The following is a 16,674-nucleotide window of genomic DNA, read 5'->3' as shown; positions in this document are numbered from 1 at the left end:
TTTGAAAACCATGGTCGAATATATAAATGACAGTTGGTGTATGTACAATCTCATTAAAATCAGATCTCAGTTCTCGCTATTCGCAGTAGTGAGAACTGAGATCTGATTTTAATGAGATTGGTGTAGATAAGGTGAACGGTTGAAACTTGGAATGGAAGCAACTCTTGGCTACTTATATTTGTGTGTTCCAATACAGGATTCGCTTCCCCTATAGTTCACATAGAAAGCAGGGACCTGAGTTTATGGGTGAGAAAGTACATTGCATGAAAACCTGCAACAATGGCAATCACACAGGCGGGCCTCTCTGTTATTTGTGAAGTTGGGGTTAGTGCAACTATTTTCGTTCAGCTGTGATAACCGCAAGACAAAATGTTATCAATATTCATGTAAATATTGTAGGAATGTATTGTAGGAATATTTTGAAATATTGAATCTGCCCCACTTAGAAAATGATATATTTCATTTTTTGTTGTTGTAAATTTGAAAGTTGACTGAATCAGGGACATCAGGGTTATCTGTTAATTTGTCATTTAATCAATAAAAAATGTGTTTTATGACCTATCTGTATGATTTAGATCCATACCTGTGAACAATGTTTTTATGACCCGTAACGATCTGGGGTAGAATAGGTCTTCACCAACCCATGCTTGCTGTTAAAGGCGACTATGCTTGTCATAAGAGTTGACTAACACGATTGAGTGGTCAGGCTCGCTGACGTGGTTGATGCATGTCATCGTATCCCAATTGCCATGATTGCGTTGCTTGATGCTCATGATATAAATCACTTGATTGTCTGTTCCAGACTCGATTATTTACAGACCGCTGTCATATAGCTGAAATATTGCTGAGTGTGACGTTAAACAACAAACAAACAAAATGTTTTTATGAACTATCTAAATGATCTAGATCCATACCTGTGTGAATGTTTTTCCCTTGTTCAGAAATTTACAATGTATTATCCGGTTCCATTTTGCCAGAGACTACATGGCAGAGGATACCTAGCTGTTGTAAAGTTAAATTTTTGTAAGTGATTTTAGAACTGATTTATGCGACACGTATGACTTGAAAATAGGTCAATGGTAAGAAAGTTTTTTAATTACAATATGACTTTATGGTCATTGTTGCTTTTTTTAATCTATGTATGCCTTTCTTTTAGATCTTTATCCACACTGCATTTAAATTTGAATTCAAATTTTCAGGTTCAACTTGCTCTTTATCATTGACCTTACATGTTTAAATTTTCAAATATTGGTTTAGACCATCAAAGCCTTGTGACTGTGTGTAAGCCCTATGGTTTCACATTGTAAGTTTGACCATCTTTAACAGGTACTCTGCAGTGGGGGACCTTTTTCAGTTGTTTTTTTCTTTTTCTGGAGGCCTGCCCCTCTCTGGGAAAATCTTGGAGATGAGAAACACTAATAATAGTAAGGATGCCCTAACTTTAATCTTGCAACATTGATTCATTACGGATATTACTTTATATATTTATATTTTTGATCAGTTGATGGTTGCATTGCAATAAATTGGAGAACATTGTGTGTATTTTTAATCAGCTAAGAGGTGTCCATAATAAATAATCCACTGGAACATTTCAGAACCTTTAGTCTGACCGAAATTTTGCGAGCCATGGGCTAGCGGGCAGGTAAGGTGTCATTTTCTCACACTCCTGTCATGCAAATTTTAGAGCTTAGTATGGGATTGGTTATTAGAATTACTTACAGACTGTAGCAGAAGTTGATCAGGGGTGCTTATTGGAACAGGGCACTTAAGATCGCAAATACGATATTAATGTCAACAGACGCTTGTACATGTAGTTGTAAACGTGACAATTTGTCACTGTTACTGCTTCTTCCAACTGAAACAATTTACCTGTATTCATTAGGAGTTAAAAAGTATTTGCAGTGTTTTGAAATTCAGTTGTTATATTTATTTATCTTAATCTTGGAACCCCTTGAAACTTCGCTTTTAAACATTGGGGTTTATGATGAGGATCCTATGACTCTTTGTTTGCAAATTTGAATAGTGCGTTCTGCAGTAAGGTTATATTCTGCCAATGAAAGGATTCTTGAGGCAAAATTGAAATCAAGTAAGAAGTATACAGACATTGTTAACGATGTATCTTTCAGGGAAATTGTGACTTTGGGCTTATGGTATTCATAGTAAGTACCTGTATCCATGGTTACCACAGATAATGAAGTTAAAATTGACTCCCTCTGTCTGGAAAGACAATGCAAGCAGTGCACACAGATACACAAGTGTGGTGAATCAGAGTTAGGAATACTGCCTGCCAATTAGGCAGCGACAAGTGCCAATTCTACAAGACTTTTATTTCTTTTTGAAAATTCACAATATGCCATAATTGATATAAAACTGTTCGGTGCTGGTTGCCATGGTTACATTTTTTTTTTTTTTTGCAACAACGATTTCACCACTTGCACATGTGGTCGTTGTTGGCCCCAATGGTTGGTCCAAGGTGTGGGTGTATACATCATTACAATATTCAACATACTGAATGTTCGTGGCACATTCAAAGTGTTTAGACTGTTAAACTATAAGCATTTATGGTATAACCTAATATATCTTCTTAACAGGTGCATTTAATAATTCATTGATTTTTTTATTGCAAAGCTCAGTAAGGGCACAGAATTATCAATGTGTGTCTTTGATATTCAAGGTGTGCAACATTTGTCAACATGCACCAGCCTCGACAACATTCACCAATCATTAAACCATTCACAAATCATTAAATCATACCCTAGCCTCTACAACATACCCCAGCCTCTACAACATACCCCAGCCTCTACAGCATACAACAGCCTCTACAACATACCCCAGCCTCTACAACATGCACCAGCCTCTACAACATGCACCAGCCTCTACAACATGCACCAGCCTCTACAACATACCCCTGCCTCTACAACATACCCCTGCCTCTACAACATACCCCTGCCTCTACAACATTCACTACCCTATTGGTAGTGATTGTTATTAGCATGATGTTGATGATGAGTATAATTATCGTGTTTTTCTTTTGAATTATCTGAAAGAAACAATTGCCTAGCTAATCATGTTATTGCTTTACAACAATACTTCCCTGAATTGAATTATCTGGAATGTCTTTGAGCAAAATCTTGCCGAAAACCTTTTTCCTCGGAACTTTGAATCAACACATTAATCATTCCATAGTCCAAATGATTTACACACCACTCGTGTTACCATGGATATGTTTTGTTGGTAATGGATACCCTTTAGTTTGTGCCTTAGATATTTTGAAGCCAACCTTCAACCAGACTAAAGAGGAGTCGTGGTGGTGTTGTCCATACATGGTGATAAAGGCAATATTGAGATGATGCTGTTTGCTGCAACCAAGGCTATAATGTAATAGACACTATTGAACATGGTGAATCACAGCTGTTGTCATACATTGCCATGGGCAGTAACATTGTGCTCACTGCTGGGAAAGAGAAATGTCTTATGACACCAAATGTATTTTGATGACACTTCTTTCAGCAGCTGTTGAAAAGCAGATTTCCCTGGCATTTCTTTCATGTTATCAAAATAAGGATCATCACCAGCAGTTTCTTTCGCTATTGAACCTAAACATCATGGAGATTTTTCTCAGTCAAAGATTTTTTCTTCCAGGAGTCCCTTGTAATCAGACTCGATTTGATGATAGGGCAGAACTTCCATCCTGCTGGCTGTAATGTCTATCATGAGACCCAGTCAGAGTGAAGGATTGCAGTTTTTGTTCAGCTGCCATGATTCACATTTCAGGTCTGAGAAGCCTGCTTTTTTCTGCTGCCCACTTAAATGTGAGTAGTGGAGGTCAGTGACGTTGCCCTCCCCTTTAATGTAGGCCCTTGTCGCTCTCACTCCTCTATCCCTATGGCGATGCATTATCTGTTGAAATGTCTTATTTGTCGCTAGCTGTCTGAATCTAGCAGGGCTGTACATAGGGTGAAGTGAAGACTGGTGGGAGGGAGGTGGAAATATAGGGGAGGGAGGGGGGGAAATATGGGAAGGGAAGTGGCAATATAGGGCAAGGAAGTGGCAATATAGGGGTGGGAGGGAGGTGGAAATGAAGGGGAGTGAGGGGGGTGGAAATATGGGGAGGGTGGAAATATGAGGAGGGTGGAAATATGGGGAGGGAAGTGGCGATATAGGGGAGGGGGGGTGGAAATATGGGGAGGGAAGTGGCGATATAGGGGAGGGAGGGGGGTGGAAATAAGGGGAGGGAAGAGGCAATATAGGGGAGGGAGGGAGGTGGAAATATGGGGAGGGAAGTGGCGATATAGGGGAGGGAGGGGGTGGAAATAAGGGGAGGGAAGAGGCAATATAGGGGAGGGAGGGAGGTGGAAATATGGGGAGGGAAGTGGCGATATAGGGGAGGGAGGGGGTGGAAATAAGGGGAGGGCTTTGGCAATATAGGGGAGGGAGGGAGGGAGGTGGAAATATGGGGAGGGAAGTGGCGATATAGGGGAGGGAGGGGGGTGGAAATATGGGGAGGGAAGTGGCGATATAGGGGAGGGAGGGGGGTGGAAATAAGGGGAGGGAAGAGGCAATATAGGGGAGGGAGGGAGGTGGAAATATGGGGAGGGAAGTGGCGATATAGGGGAGGGAGGGGGTGGAAATAAGGGGAGGGCTTTGGCAATATAGGGGAGGGAGGGAGGGAGGTGGAAATATGGGGAGGGAAGTGGCGATATAGGGGAGGGAGGGGGGTGGAAATATGGGGAAGGAAGTGGCAATATAGGGGAGGGAGGGGGGTGGAAATATGGGGAAGGAAGTGGCAATATAGGGGAGGGACGTGGAAAGATGGTTGAGGTGAGTGGAACAATGGGGAGGGAGAGTTTAAAAATGGTAGTGAGTGGAGTGGAGTGGAGGAGGCAGGTGGAATGGGGAAGTAGGAGAGATAGACAGTGGTAGGGGATGGAGTTGGGTTATTTGAACAGTGGGGAGGGGAGTTGAAAGATGGATGAGGTGGGTGGTATGATGGGGAGGTGATTGGCACGATGGGAAAAGAAAAGGGAGTAAATAAATGGGAGAGGGAGGTAGAAAGATGATGGAGGGAGGGAAGGAGAATGATGGGGAATGAAGTGATAAGCATAAGGGATCATTTTGTGATGAGGGGGGTCTAAGAAAATAATGTCACCTTTTCTTGCAAACAAGAGTCCAAAGGATACAGACATCCCTCCCTCCCCTCAGAAAATAAAAGGGTTGCTACCTAAGATGGATAGACTTTCTAAGAGATAGGGCTGTGGTTTAAAAAGGGGGATGTTGTGAGTATTTCAGTGTATATATGACAGTCGAATGATGCAAGAAGGAGAAAAGGAAGTAGGAAATGAAAGGACATCAGAGGAATGGAACATTGAGTGGCTAAGGATACAGTGAATGTTTTCAAAGGTTGTAAGTAATGTTGCTGCACATTGCTGAAGACAGGGATAGGCAGAGTTAGGCATGGCCACTGGTCTGTTAGTCTTATGATCCATACCCCTGGATATTTTAAAGTGAATCTCATAACGTTAAAAGTGAAAATGTCTGATTTGGTTGTGTATGCTAACAGAAAATTTCTTATCTCAAGAGGTAATACATTCCAGAAAGCTTCAGACATTAAGGCCTGGATGAAGACAATCCCTGTGATTAAATGCATTGTGGAGACAGTAGAAGGTTCCTGGTTTCTTTCTGATTTCATTACTGGCAGATAACATGAATAAGGTGATGTGGAATTTGTGAACTTGAGATTTTTAGAATGGATTCACAGAAGCCCTAGATACAGTGTCAATACTGATTTTAGTAAAGTGCATACAAAGGCATTGTATTTGTGCTTCAGGAGATGAATTTCCAGTTTTGATTCTGTTCCGACAAGTTTGTAATCATAAATAGCTGATACATGCAGTGAAACCAAGAAGACAAAACCCATCATGAAACAGGGTCGTGATGAATTATCTGTCGAAAATACTCTTTCATTTCGGTTTAAAATCTTGATCAAACAGTTCTGTGGAATTAAAAGGCACCGCGATCAATAAAACTGTTTTACTCTGTAACTTGTTTTATGCAGTTTGAGGATCATGCGGCGAAATGATACATGACATAAAACTTGAAGATTTATTGCTGCATTATCTTACAGAATTTATCCAGCATGTGGTTTGATGGGCATTTTGTCATGATATTGTTGTTATTTATAGCAAGAGAGATGTTTTCACGGTTTTATTTCCTGAGCATAAAATTTAAATCCAGGTCTATTGTTTTTGGCATCTCTACAACTGACCAGATTGGATTTGGGTTCTGTAAATTGTGTAAGAGGCTTATTGGACAACCATTTTGAAAAATGCTTTTATAACTGTGTAGGATCTTTTCATGTAGAATTTGATCAAGACAAGAGCATAAACTGGATTGAGATGACAGGCAGTAAAGACAAGGCTCTCGTGAGGTTGCCATGGTGAACACGATGGTTCAAGCAACTTAATCTTTCGTCACTTCAGGTTCCATATCACTGTCAAACAGAAGGGGGAGTTAGTTTTAGTTCACAAACGTCATATACATGTCAGCCTTGATTTAGTAAAAAGATACAAAAGAAGTCTACACTAAACTACATCCCCTACAGATATCCAGTGGAATCAAGATGGCTGCACTGTGTGAGTTATGTGGCTGAAATAGCACTGTTGGCCTGCTCTTTACTTTGGCCCCCTTTCTTTATTTTATGGATTATGGATTTCTGCTAAACAAGTTGCATGGGTTGGAGGAAAAAAATTAGAAATATAGTTTGTAGCTCAGTGTGTTTTTATGTTTTTGCATAAAATTGTTTGGGTCAGTGGGTTTGGTAAGTTAGTTGAAAAATATATATGCTAAACTGCATGAAGTACTGGACGATTAGAACTTTACAGAAACATATATGTACATGAAATGACATACAAATAACTTGACTAGTTGTAAGTTAGATGAAGACAATATAGGGTCAATATAGTCAGTATATTTGAGGTTAATATTTACTTTAATTTTGTAAGATTTGAGTATATTTAGTAGCAGAATCTGTATTTTTTGGTAATCTATCAAACATGTCAAAGATGGTTGATATGGTTGGGCAAATAAAAATATATTTGAACTATTTCTATTTTTGTTTTATTATACCTTCTGTTGTGACTTTTGTTTCTGGCTGAACGAATTAGCAAACATGGCCAACCTCTCCCTCACCATACAGAGTTATTTGATATGTCACATTGCATCATTATGCCAATGGATACTTTGTGTAAATTACAAATATGATACTTTTGAGTCTTGAGACCTCATTATTAACATGGGTAAGCAACCCGTGAAGATCCGGGTTACGATAATTCTGTGGTCTTCAGCAACCCATGATTGTCATAAGAGGTGACTAACAGGATCGGCTGGTCAGGCTCGCTAACTTGGTTGATGCATGTCATCGTATCCCAATTGCATAGATTGATGCTCATGGTGTCAATGACTGGATTGTCTTGTCCAGACTCGATTACTTACAGAGCGCTGTCATATAGATGGTTTATTAGTGAGTGTTATGTTAAAGAACAAACAAACAAACAAAAAAACAAAAAAAGATGTGTAAGCCCAAGTGCTAAAGAATGTTTCTAGAGCTGGCTGGTTATTGCTAATATCAGTGGTCACAATATGTAATCTGGTCACTTGTCTTTCATTGTTCCCAAACAGTCAGTATAATGGTATCTCATCATGCTCAGTGGATGTGGTATCTCAGTGGATTTTATGCACTGTAAGACTGGCATAAGTCCAGACATTATAGAAGTGAAATAATCTTTAGCCTGATCTTTAACCCCACTTTACCTCACCACCTGCTGATAGTAACTCCTCCATCATCAGAAAAACATTAAAAATATCTATCCACATACTGATGGTAACTGAGCCACCATCAGAAAACCACTATATATACCTCACTGTGACCTCCTGATGGTAACTGAGCCATCTTCAGAATCCACTATATATACCTCACCACCTCCTGATGGTAACTGAGCCATCAACAGTAAACCACTAGATATACCTCACCACCTCCTGATGGTAACTGAGCCATCAACAGAAAACCAAAAGATATACCTCACTGTGACCTCCTGATGGTAACTGATCTATCATCAGAAAACCACTATATATACTTCACTGTGACCTGATGGTAACTGAGCCATCATCAGAACCACTAGATATACCTCACTGTGACCTCCTGATGGTAACTGAGCCATCAACAGAAAACCACAAGATATACCTCACTGTGACCCCCTGATGGTAACTGATCTATCATCAGAAAACCACTATATATACCTCACTGTGACCTGATGGTAACTGAGCCATCATCAGAAACCACTAGATATACCTCACCATCTCCTGGTGGTAACTGAGCCATCGTCAGAAAACCCCTACTGGGGCACTAGATATACCTCACCACCTCCTGATGGTAACTGAGCCATTAACAGAAAAAAACACTAGATATACCTCACCACCTCCTGATGGTAACTGAGCCATCATCAGAATCCACTATATATACCTCACCACCTCCTGATGATAACTGATCCATCAACAGAAAAACACTAGATATACCTCACTGTGACCTCCTGATGGAAGCTGATCTATCATCAGAAAACCACTAGATATACCTCACCACCTCCTGATAGTAACTGATCTATGATCAGAAAAACACTAGATATATCTCACTGTGACCTCCTGATGGTAACTAAGCCATCATCAGAAAACCACTAGATATACCTCACCACCTCCTGATGGTAACTGAGCCATCATCAGAATCCACTAGATATACCTCACCACCTGCTGATGGTCACTGAGCCATCAACAGAAAACCCCTAGATATTCACTTGACATCATCTGCATCCTTGGTCCAGTGGATGGAATGTCTGCCTTGAGAGCAGAAGGTTTATGGTTCAGTTCCGGCCATGTCATAAAAAAACCCATTAAAAGATGGTACTTGATGTTACCTTGCTCAACATGAAGAGGATAAAACAAGGGACTGGTCAGTTCAGTATACTGTATCTGAGTGGGATATTAATGTTTGTCATGTTACTAGTAATGTTAACACGAACTTCCTGTGTGTCTCTGCACAGGCTGGGACTGAGTGATAGATATTCCGTGGTGTCAAATTAGTGTCACTCCAGCAGGGATTCATGCATATGTAATCATGGTAATACTTCATTTACTTGCAGACATTTACAAAATTCATATTTTCTAAAAATAACGACACAAGAGCACCAACAATAAAGTTGTAAAGGTTATGGGGATTGTAATACAATTTACGTGCTGATCCAGGTTGGAATGTTGAATATATGTCACTGCATACCATGGCTTAACAATGAGTAGTATACATTTGTTTTCATGCAGATGTCAGGATTTCCATGTTTTTATGTAAAAGCAACTATTTTCATATATTTTACGTGGTTGAAAAAAATGAAACTCAAAATGTCTTGGGAGGAAAAGATTTCTCCAAGATTTGATGAAAATGTCAGTGAAACAGTCAGGATGCAGCATCTTCAGATACAGTTGATAAGCTTGCCTTGATCTCCTTCATAGTTTGAAGAAGCAGAAGGTTGGTGATATACATGGTTCGATTATTTGTCTGTGTTGGGTACCCATGTTAAAATGTGGCAGGGTATTTCATTGGGTAGCACTAAGGCTACCTTGTCAACAAATGTCCACTGACCATTTGACAATTTAACCAGCCAAGCTTTAGTTTGAAATACAGTAGTTTATTACGCATGTGTTTTTCTCCTTTGCTGTCTTCTTGAACAGCTGAATCTTACAGCAGGTTGCTGGAAGTAAGCCACCTGATAGCTGTTCCTAAATTAGAAGGGATAGAACTTCATGTGACATTTATTTCTTATGCTCTTTTTCCTGTAAGCTGAAGGATTCTGAATACCAAATCCCCATTGGGAGTCGTAACATTTTAGAAAGTCTTGTACATGTCCTCTGAGATATTTGACAAGGGTTTCTCAGAAGAAATATATCACATGCTTTAGCTATGTTAATGTTGAGTGAGAAGATGATGGGGATGCACAGGAGAAGTTTTGTTTTGTTTTGTTTTGTTTTGTTTGTTGTTTAATGCCGCACTCAACAATATTCCACCTATATGATGGCTGTCTGTAAATAATCGAACCTGACAATACATGACATCATGAGCATCAATCCACGCAATTGGGATACAATCACATGCATTAACCAAGTCAGCGAGCTTGACTACCTTATCCAGTTACGACAGGCATTGTCACCTTTTACAGCAAGCTGGGTTGCTGAAAACCTATTCTACCCTGGATCTTCACCATGTTCACAGGAAAAGTGATCATGATACCTGTGAAAACACAATGTTTTGATCCAGATATTATGCTGTAAGGAATTTAACATGTTTTCATATATCCATCAATTTTTGTTTTTTGCTCTGCTATCACCTTTGACCTTCATATGCCCCATGAATCTGGTAACACCATAGGATCTTTTATGTGTTAGCGAATATACACTGCATGGATCAAATTTTAAACTCAGTGTCATCAAAAAGTGTACCTTGTGCTATGGCAATCATTGAGTGAAGGGATTCTCAGCTGTTGCTATGTGGCAGGTTTCATGAATAATAATTATTGCACATGCTCAGTAGCCTTGATTCGCTGTAGATCAAGATCAAGTAGCCTAGTGGTTAAAGCGTTTGCTCGTCACGCCGAAGACCCGGGTTCGATTCCTGACATGGGTACAATGTGTGAAGCCCATTTCTGGTGTCCCCCGCTGTGATATTGCTGGAATATTGCTAAAAGCGGTGTAAAACCATACTCACTGACTGACCGTAGATGAGGGTTTCAATGTAACATCAAATCTATAATTTTGATCAATTTAATGACACTTGTTTTCCCAATGTGTATGCGTATAGGATGCACCATATCGCAGGTGTGTAGCCAAATATTGGTATCCCCCACTGTTGTTTGTTGCTGGAATAATCCTAAAATTGGCATAAAACCACACACATAATTTCAGTTAGTCCAAAATGAAGGTGAGCTTCAGAGCCCTATGGTTGCAGTTTGATAAATGATAGAAGACTGTTCTTGACAAACAGCTCACAATATGGTAGCCTTGAGTCAAAGCCTACATTAAGGTCCCTCTATTAAAGTGGCTATCTGGGACACAGCCTCATGCCATACTCAACACACCAGACAAATTGAGCCCAACCTCTGCCGCCTCTGTACATCCATGTTGGACATACTCAGATCCTAATCAGAATTGCTTTATAGTGGAGTCTGTGCCTAGGTGGCATCCATATTTTATGGCTTGAGTGGCTAATTATGTTGATATTGTGTCAGAGCTGCCATTTATGTGTCGCAGTAACAGATTATTTGCTAGTGTGTAGTGGACTATCACTATCAGGGGGACAAACTGTCTGCCATTTTCCTGAAGCCAGTAAGTGGTTATAAAACCGACCAGAAGGGGGTCAGGCTGTATTATTGGTCTCAGACATGGTAATTGCGGCCAAGTCCAGACCGATATGACTCAAGTAATAAATTGTGTTTGCTGAAAAGAAAATTGTTACATTGGATGATAGTGTATGTGCCATAACAACACCGATTTGCTTTTGGGTATAGACAAATGCGGCATTGATTAATTTGAGTATGATCATAGAACAGGCTTTGACTTGAGTTGGAGATGCAGGCTGCTGAGTGGGATGGCTGAGGCAGGAGAATGTTGAATGTTGCCATGGTTGTGTTTTTAGTTTATTTCTTTTCATGATAGCAGCATAAACAAGGGAAACTGTTTGAATTAAATGAATAGAATTCTTTCCTGTGGTATAAAATTGTGAGGCATTGAAAGCTTGTCCTTCAGGAGTGCTGACTATGTTGTTCATTTGAGGTATTTGACTAAATATCTAAGGATTCTAATCACTGACTGTTTTGTTTGGGGTTAGTGAGTCTGCTGGAGACCTACTATCTCCCAGAATTCTCATGGGGAGACAAGCATGGCCTACTGGGGACCTACTCTGTCCCAGAATTCTCATGGGGAGACAAGCATGGGCTACTAGAGACCTACTCTGGCCAGAATCCTCATGGGAATCAAGCATGGGCTACTAGAGACCTACTCTGTCCCAGAATTCTCATGGGGAGACAAGCATGGGCTACTAGAGACCTACTCTGTCCCAGAATCCTCATGGGGAGACAAGCACGGGCTACTGGGGACCTACTCTGTCCCAGAATTCTCATGGGGAGACAAGCATGGGCTACTGGAGACCTACTCTGTCCCAGAATTCTCATGGGGAGACAAGCATGGGCTACTAGAGACCTACTCTGTCCCAGAATCCTCATGGGGAGACAAGCATGGGCTACTGGGGACCTTCTCTGTCCCAGAATTCTCAGGGGGAGACAAGCATGGGCTCCTGGAGACCTACTCTGTCCCAGAATTCTCTTGGGGAGACAAGCATGGTCTGCTGGGGACCTACTGTGTCCCAGAATCCTCTTGGGGAGACAAGCATGGTCTGCTGGAGACCTACTATCTCCCAGAATCCTCTTGGGGAGACAAGCATGGTCTGCTGGGGACCTACTGTGTCCCAGAATCCTCAGGGGGAGATAAGCATGGGCTGCTGGGGACCTTCTCTTTCCCAGAATTCTCATGGGGAGACAAGCATGGTCTGCTGGAGACCTACTATCTCCCAGAATCCTCTTGGGGAGACAAGCATGGTCTGCTGGGGACCTACTGTGTCCCAGAATCCTCAGGGGGAGATAAGCATGGGCTGCTGGGGACCTTCTCTGTCCCAGAATTCTCATGGGGAGACAAGTATGGTCTGCTGGAGACCTACTATCTCCCAGAATCCTCTTGGGGAGACAAGCATGGTCTGCTGGGGACCTACTGTGTCCCAGAATCCTCAGGGGGAGATAAGCATGGGCTGCTGGGGACCTACTATCTCTCAGAACCCTCATGGGGAGACAAGCATGGTCTGCTGGAGACCTACTATCTCCCAGAATCCTCTTGGGGAGACAAGCATGGTCTGCTGGGGACCTACTGTGTCCCAGAATCCTCAGGGGGAGATAAGCATTGGCTACTGGGGACCTACTGTGCAAGGGAACATCTACAGGATTACGTTAATATGTCTTGAAATCAAGTTGAAATATAATACAACATAATTCAACATGATTAAATGCTTGATAAAAATTGTGAAGTTGTCAGCATTTGAAAAGTCGTAGGAATTATGACAGTCATGAAGTTAGGCCTCCCTGACGCACTCACTGACTCACTCACACAAAGTGAGCATTACGGAGAAGTGCAATGAATAGACAGTATTCTGATTCTCAATCATTTCCATGTCAATTACCATGTCTAAATGGCCATCAAATGCTGAAAATTTATGTTCTATTAACTTACAAAACTGTCTCCCTCTGATGTTGCGGAATGGAAGGCCAAGGTTGAATGACGTCATGCGACATATAGTGACATAATCAATTGTTGATGACATGTTTCTAGGCCAGGGTCACACTGATCTCTGTTGTTGTGTGTCCATCAAGTGAATAACAACTGCTGTACTGCGTGTTTTGATTTGGTTGGTATAGGGATATTATCATGCTAAGGACACATTCTTTCCATTTTAGCTATAATAACAGTTATGCCATTTTTCAGGGCATTATCATTTGCAGAAGCCATCGGTCTGTTCAACTGCCTTCTTTCATCGGGCAGTTAATGGCAGACCTTGGACTTCTGATTCTGCCCTAAAAAATATTATTACCCTTATAATATCATGTTAAATAACTGTCATGATGATAATCACAGGCAACAAAGCAATAGCCATTTGAAATTGTGTTTAGCCTGAACATTATCCAAATCGTGAAATGTTGTGACAAAATCCCCTTCATGTCCAAATAAACAGAGTGTTCATATGGGGTTTTGATTGCCTGTCAATTGCCTAGTGTAATCATTATGACCTAAAGCTTAGACCAATCATGGCCTAAACCCAACTGACCATGATTAATGCATAACTAATTGCCTGCAGGTGTAGCTCTGTTTGATTAGCAGGAGAGATGCTCATATGGTTGCCCTGATTAACCTGTTACGCGCAGAGAGGGGATTAAGAGCTGTTTACACTCAAATACCACCCATGTGTTATGGGCATGTTTCCGGTGACTTTTTAAACGGCAGTCACACTGTCAACTTTCCAAAAGTCCCTGTTTCAAAATGCTGAATGTTGAATAAGTCTTTCAACACACACCTTTGGAAGCAAACTCTTCTCATCATATTTAAGGCTTTCTGTGCTTGTGCAAAATGGAAGAGAGCATCGTCTACTTGGATAAATCCAAACTTTTGCACATGTATTCAGTGTAGGACAACTATAGTCTAACCTCATGTGTGTTGTCAGGAAAAGATAACAAACATCATTATGGACATGATAATTTTACCTGGCATAATGTCATGAGAAAACTCAATTCTGTAAACATGGTAATGGATGAAACCCTTGCCCTCGGTTTTACTAACCTGATCCCTGCTACTCTCAGGTTTTACTGACCTGATCCCTACTACTCTTGGGTTTTACTAGCCTGATCCCTGTTACTCACTGGTTTTACTAACCTGATCCCTGCTACTCTCAGGTTTTACTAACCTGATCCCTGCTACTCTCAGGTTTTACTGACCTGATCCCTGCTACTCTCAGGTTTTACTAACCTGATCCCTACTACTCTTGGGTTTTACTGACCTGATCCCTGCTACTCTCAGGTTTTACTAACCTGATCCCTACTACTCTTGGGTTTTACTAACCTGATCCCTGCTACTCTCAGGTTTTACTAACCTGATCCCTACTACTCTTGGGTTTTACTAACCTGATCCCTGCTACTCTCAGGTTTTACTAACCTGATCCCTACTACTCTTGGGTTTTACTAACCTGATCCCTGCTATTCTTCGGTTTTACTAACCTGATCCCTGCTACTCTTCGGTTTTACTAACCTGATCCCTGCTACTCTTCGGTTTTACTAACCTGATCCCTGCTACTCTTCGGTTTTACTAACCTTATCCCTGCTACTCTTCGGTTGTACTAACCTGATCCCTGCTACTCTTCGGTTTTACTAACCTGATCCCTGCTACACTTGGGTTTTACTAACCTGATCCCTGCTTCTCTTGGGTTTTACTAACCTGATCCCTGCTACTCTTCGGTTTTACCAACCTGATCCCTGCTACACTTGGGTTTTACTAACCTGATCCCTGCTACTCTTCGGTTTTACCAACCTGATCCCTGCTACACTTGGGTTTTACTAACCTGATCCCTACTACTCTTGGGTTTTACTAACCTGATCCCTGCTCCTCTCAGGTTTTACTAACCTGATCCCTGCTACTCTTGGGTCTTACTAACCTGATCCCTGCTACATTAGGGTCTTACTAACCTGATCCCTGCTACACTGGAGTTTTACTAACCTGATCCCTACTACTCTTGGGTTTTACTAACCTGATCCCTGCTCCTCTCAGGTTTTACTAACCTGATCCCTGCTACTCTTGGGTCTTACTAACCTGATCCCTGCTACATTAGGGTCTTACTAACCTGATCCCTGCTACATTAGGGTCTTACTAACCTCATCCCTGCTACACTGGAGTTTTACTAACCTGATCCCTGCTACACTTGGGTCTTACTAACCTGATCCCTGCTACACTTGGGTCTTACTAACCTGATCCCTGCTACACTAGGGTTTTACTAACCTGATCCCAGCTACACTTGGGTCTTACTAACCTGATCCCTGCTACACTTGGGTCTTACTAACCTGATCCCTGCTACACTAGGGTCTTACTAACCTGATCCCTGCTACACTAGGGTCTTACTAACCAGATTCCTGCTACACTCAGGTTTTACTAACCAGACACCAGTGCTGCTCACAGGGTTTACAATCCTGACAAATACTTGAGTGGTTTGTGTGACTTAGTCACTACACAGATAGTGGACTTGATCAGCGTCTTTTCAATTGCGCATGTGTAACACAAGTTTCTCTTAACGACAACGAGCATGCAGCTATTTCTTTAAAAGATATAGAAGGCAATTAGTTTTGCTGTGAAATCATTCAGAGCAAATTGCAAATTTCTGTTTATGATCAGTTTATTTCTCCAAATAATCATTTCAGACTTTTTCAAAGCTCACTTGAGAAACTTTTCCTGCCATGCCTCAGTGGCTGATTTGGTAGTGAGCTTCAGTAACGAATTGCAATCAATATGCAGGTTCAAATCCCAGGATTATGAATTATCTCACTGTTAAATATTTTACTATTTTGGAACAACATGGTTTGTAATGAGTTCATTCTGATTGATTTAAATGTCAAATTAACCATGCATTTCCACATACCAGTAGGTATACCAATGGTAGAAATGAAAACTTTTAGTCCACTAGTCCTTATAACGATAACTTATAGCTAAAATGGATAGAATTATCATTAAACCGCCTGCATGTTATCAAAAATGAGCGGGTCACTGTAACTTGATAATGCCCTCATATTGCTTAATGACGGGCCATTATCACGTCCGTTGTTAGGTGACGTCATAGGATAGGGATAGGTGACATTATTGTTGATTGCAGTAAATGTTTGAAAAACCGATATTGTTGTTTCTTTTTATTTGATAACAAATTTCATCTATTTTAGCTATAATATCGGTAATGCTCTTTTTCAGGGCATTATCATTTGCAGAAGCCCTCAGTCTTTTCAACTG

The 16,674-nt window shown here is 41.0% G+C and overlaps 2 protein-coding genes across 3 annotated transcripts in view; both read left to right on the top strand.

Moving 5' to 3' along the window:
• LOC124146151 (alpha-(1,6)-fucosyltransferase-like) overlaps positions 1-16,674 on the top strand; it is a 145,573-nt gene that overhangs the window by 14,627 nt on the left and 114,272 nt on the right. The window lies entirely within an intron of this gene.
• Positions 12,059-13,102, top strand: LOC125384370. The gene has a single exon (XM_048403399.1). It carries the CDS (start codon positions 12,059-12,061, stop codon positions 13,100-13,102), a length of 1,044 nt encoding a protein of 347 aa, XP_048259356.1.

The sequence above is a fragment of the Haliotis rufescens genome, unplaced genomic scaffold (genome assembly GCF_023055435.1).
Source record: "Haliotis rufescens isolate VD_foot unplaced genomic scaffold, xgHalRufe1.0.p SCAF_3, whole genome shotgun sequence".
NCBI classification, from domain to species: Eukaryota; Metazoa; Mollusca; class Gastropoda; order Lepetellida; family Haliotidae; genus Haliotis; species Haliotis rufescens.
This window is presented reverse-complemented; position numbering and strand designations above follow the sequence as displayed.

Excerpts from the sequence above, each read along its gene's own strand:
- LOC125384370 (XM_048403399.1), top strand. The coding sequence starts at position 12,059 with ATGGGAATCAAGCATGGGCTACTAGAGACCTACTCTGTCCCAGAATTC.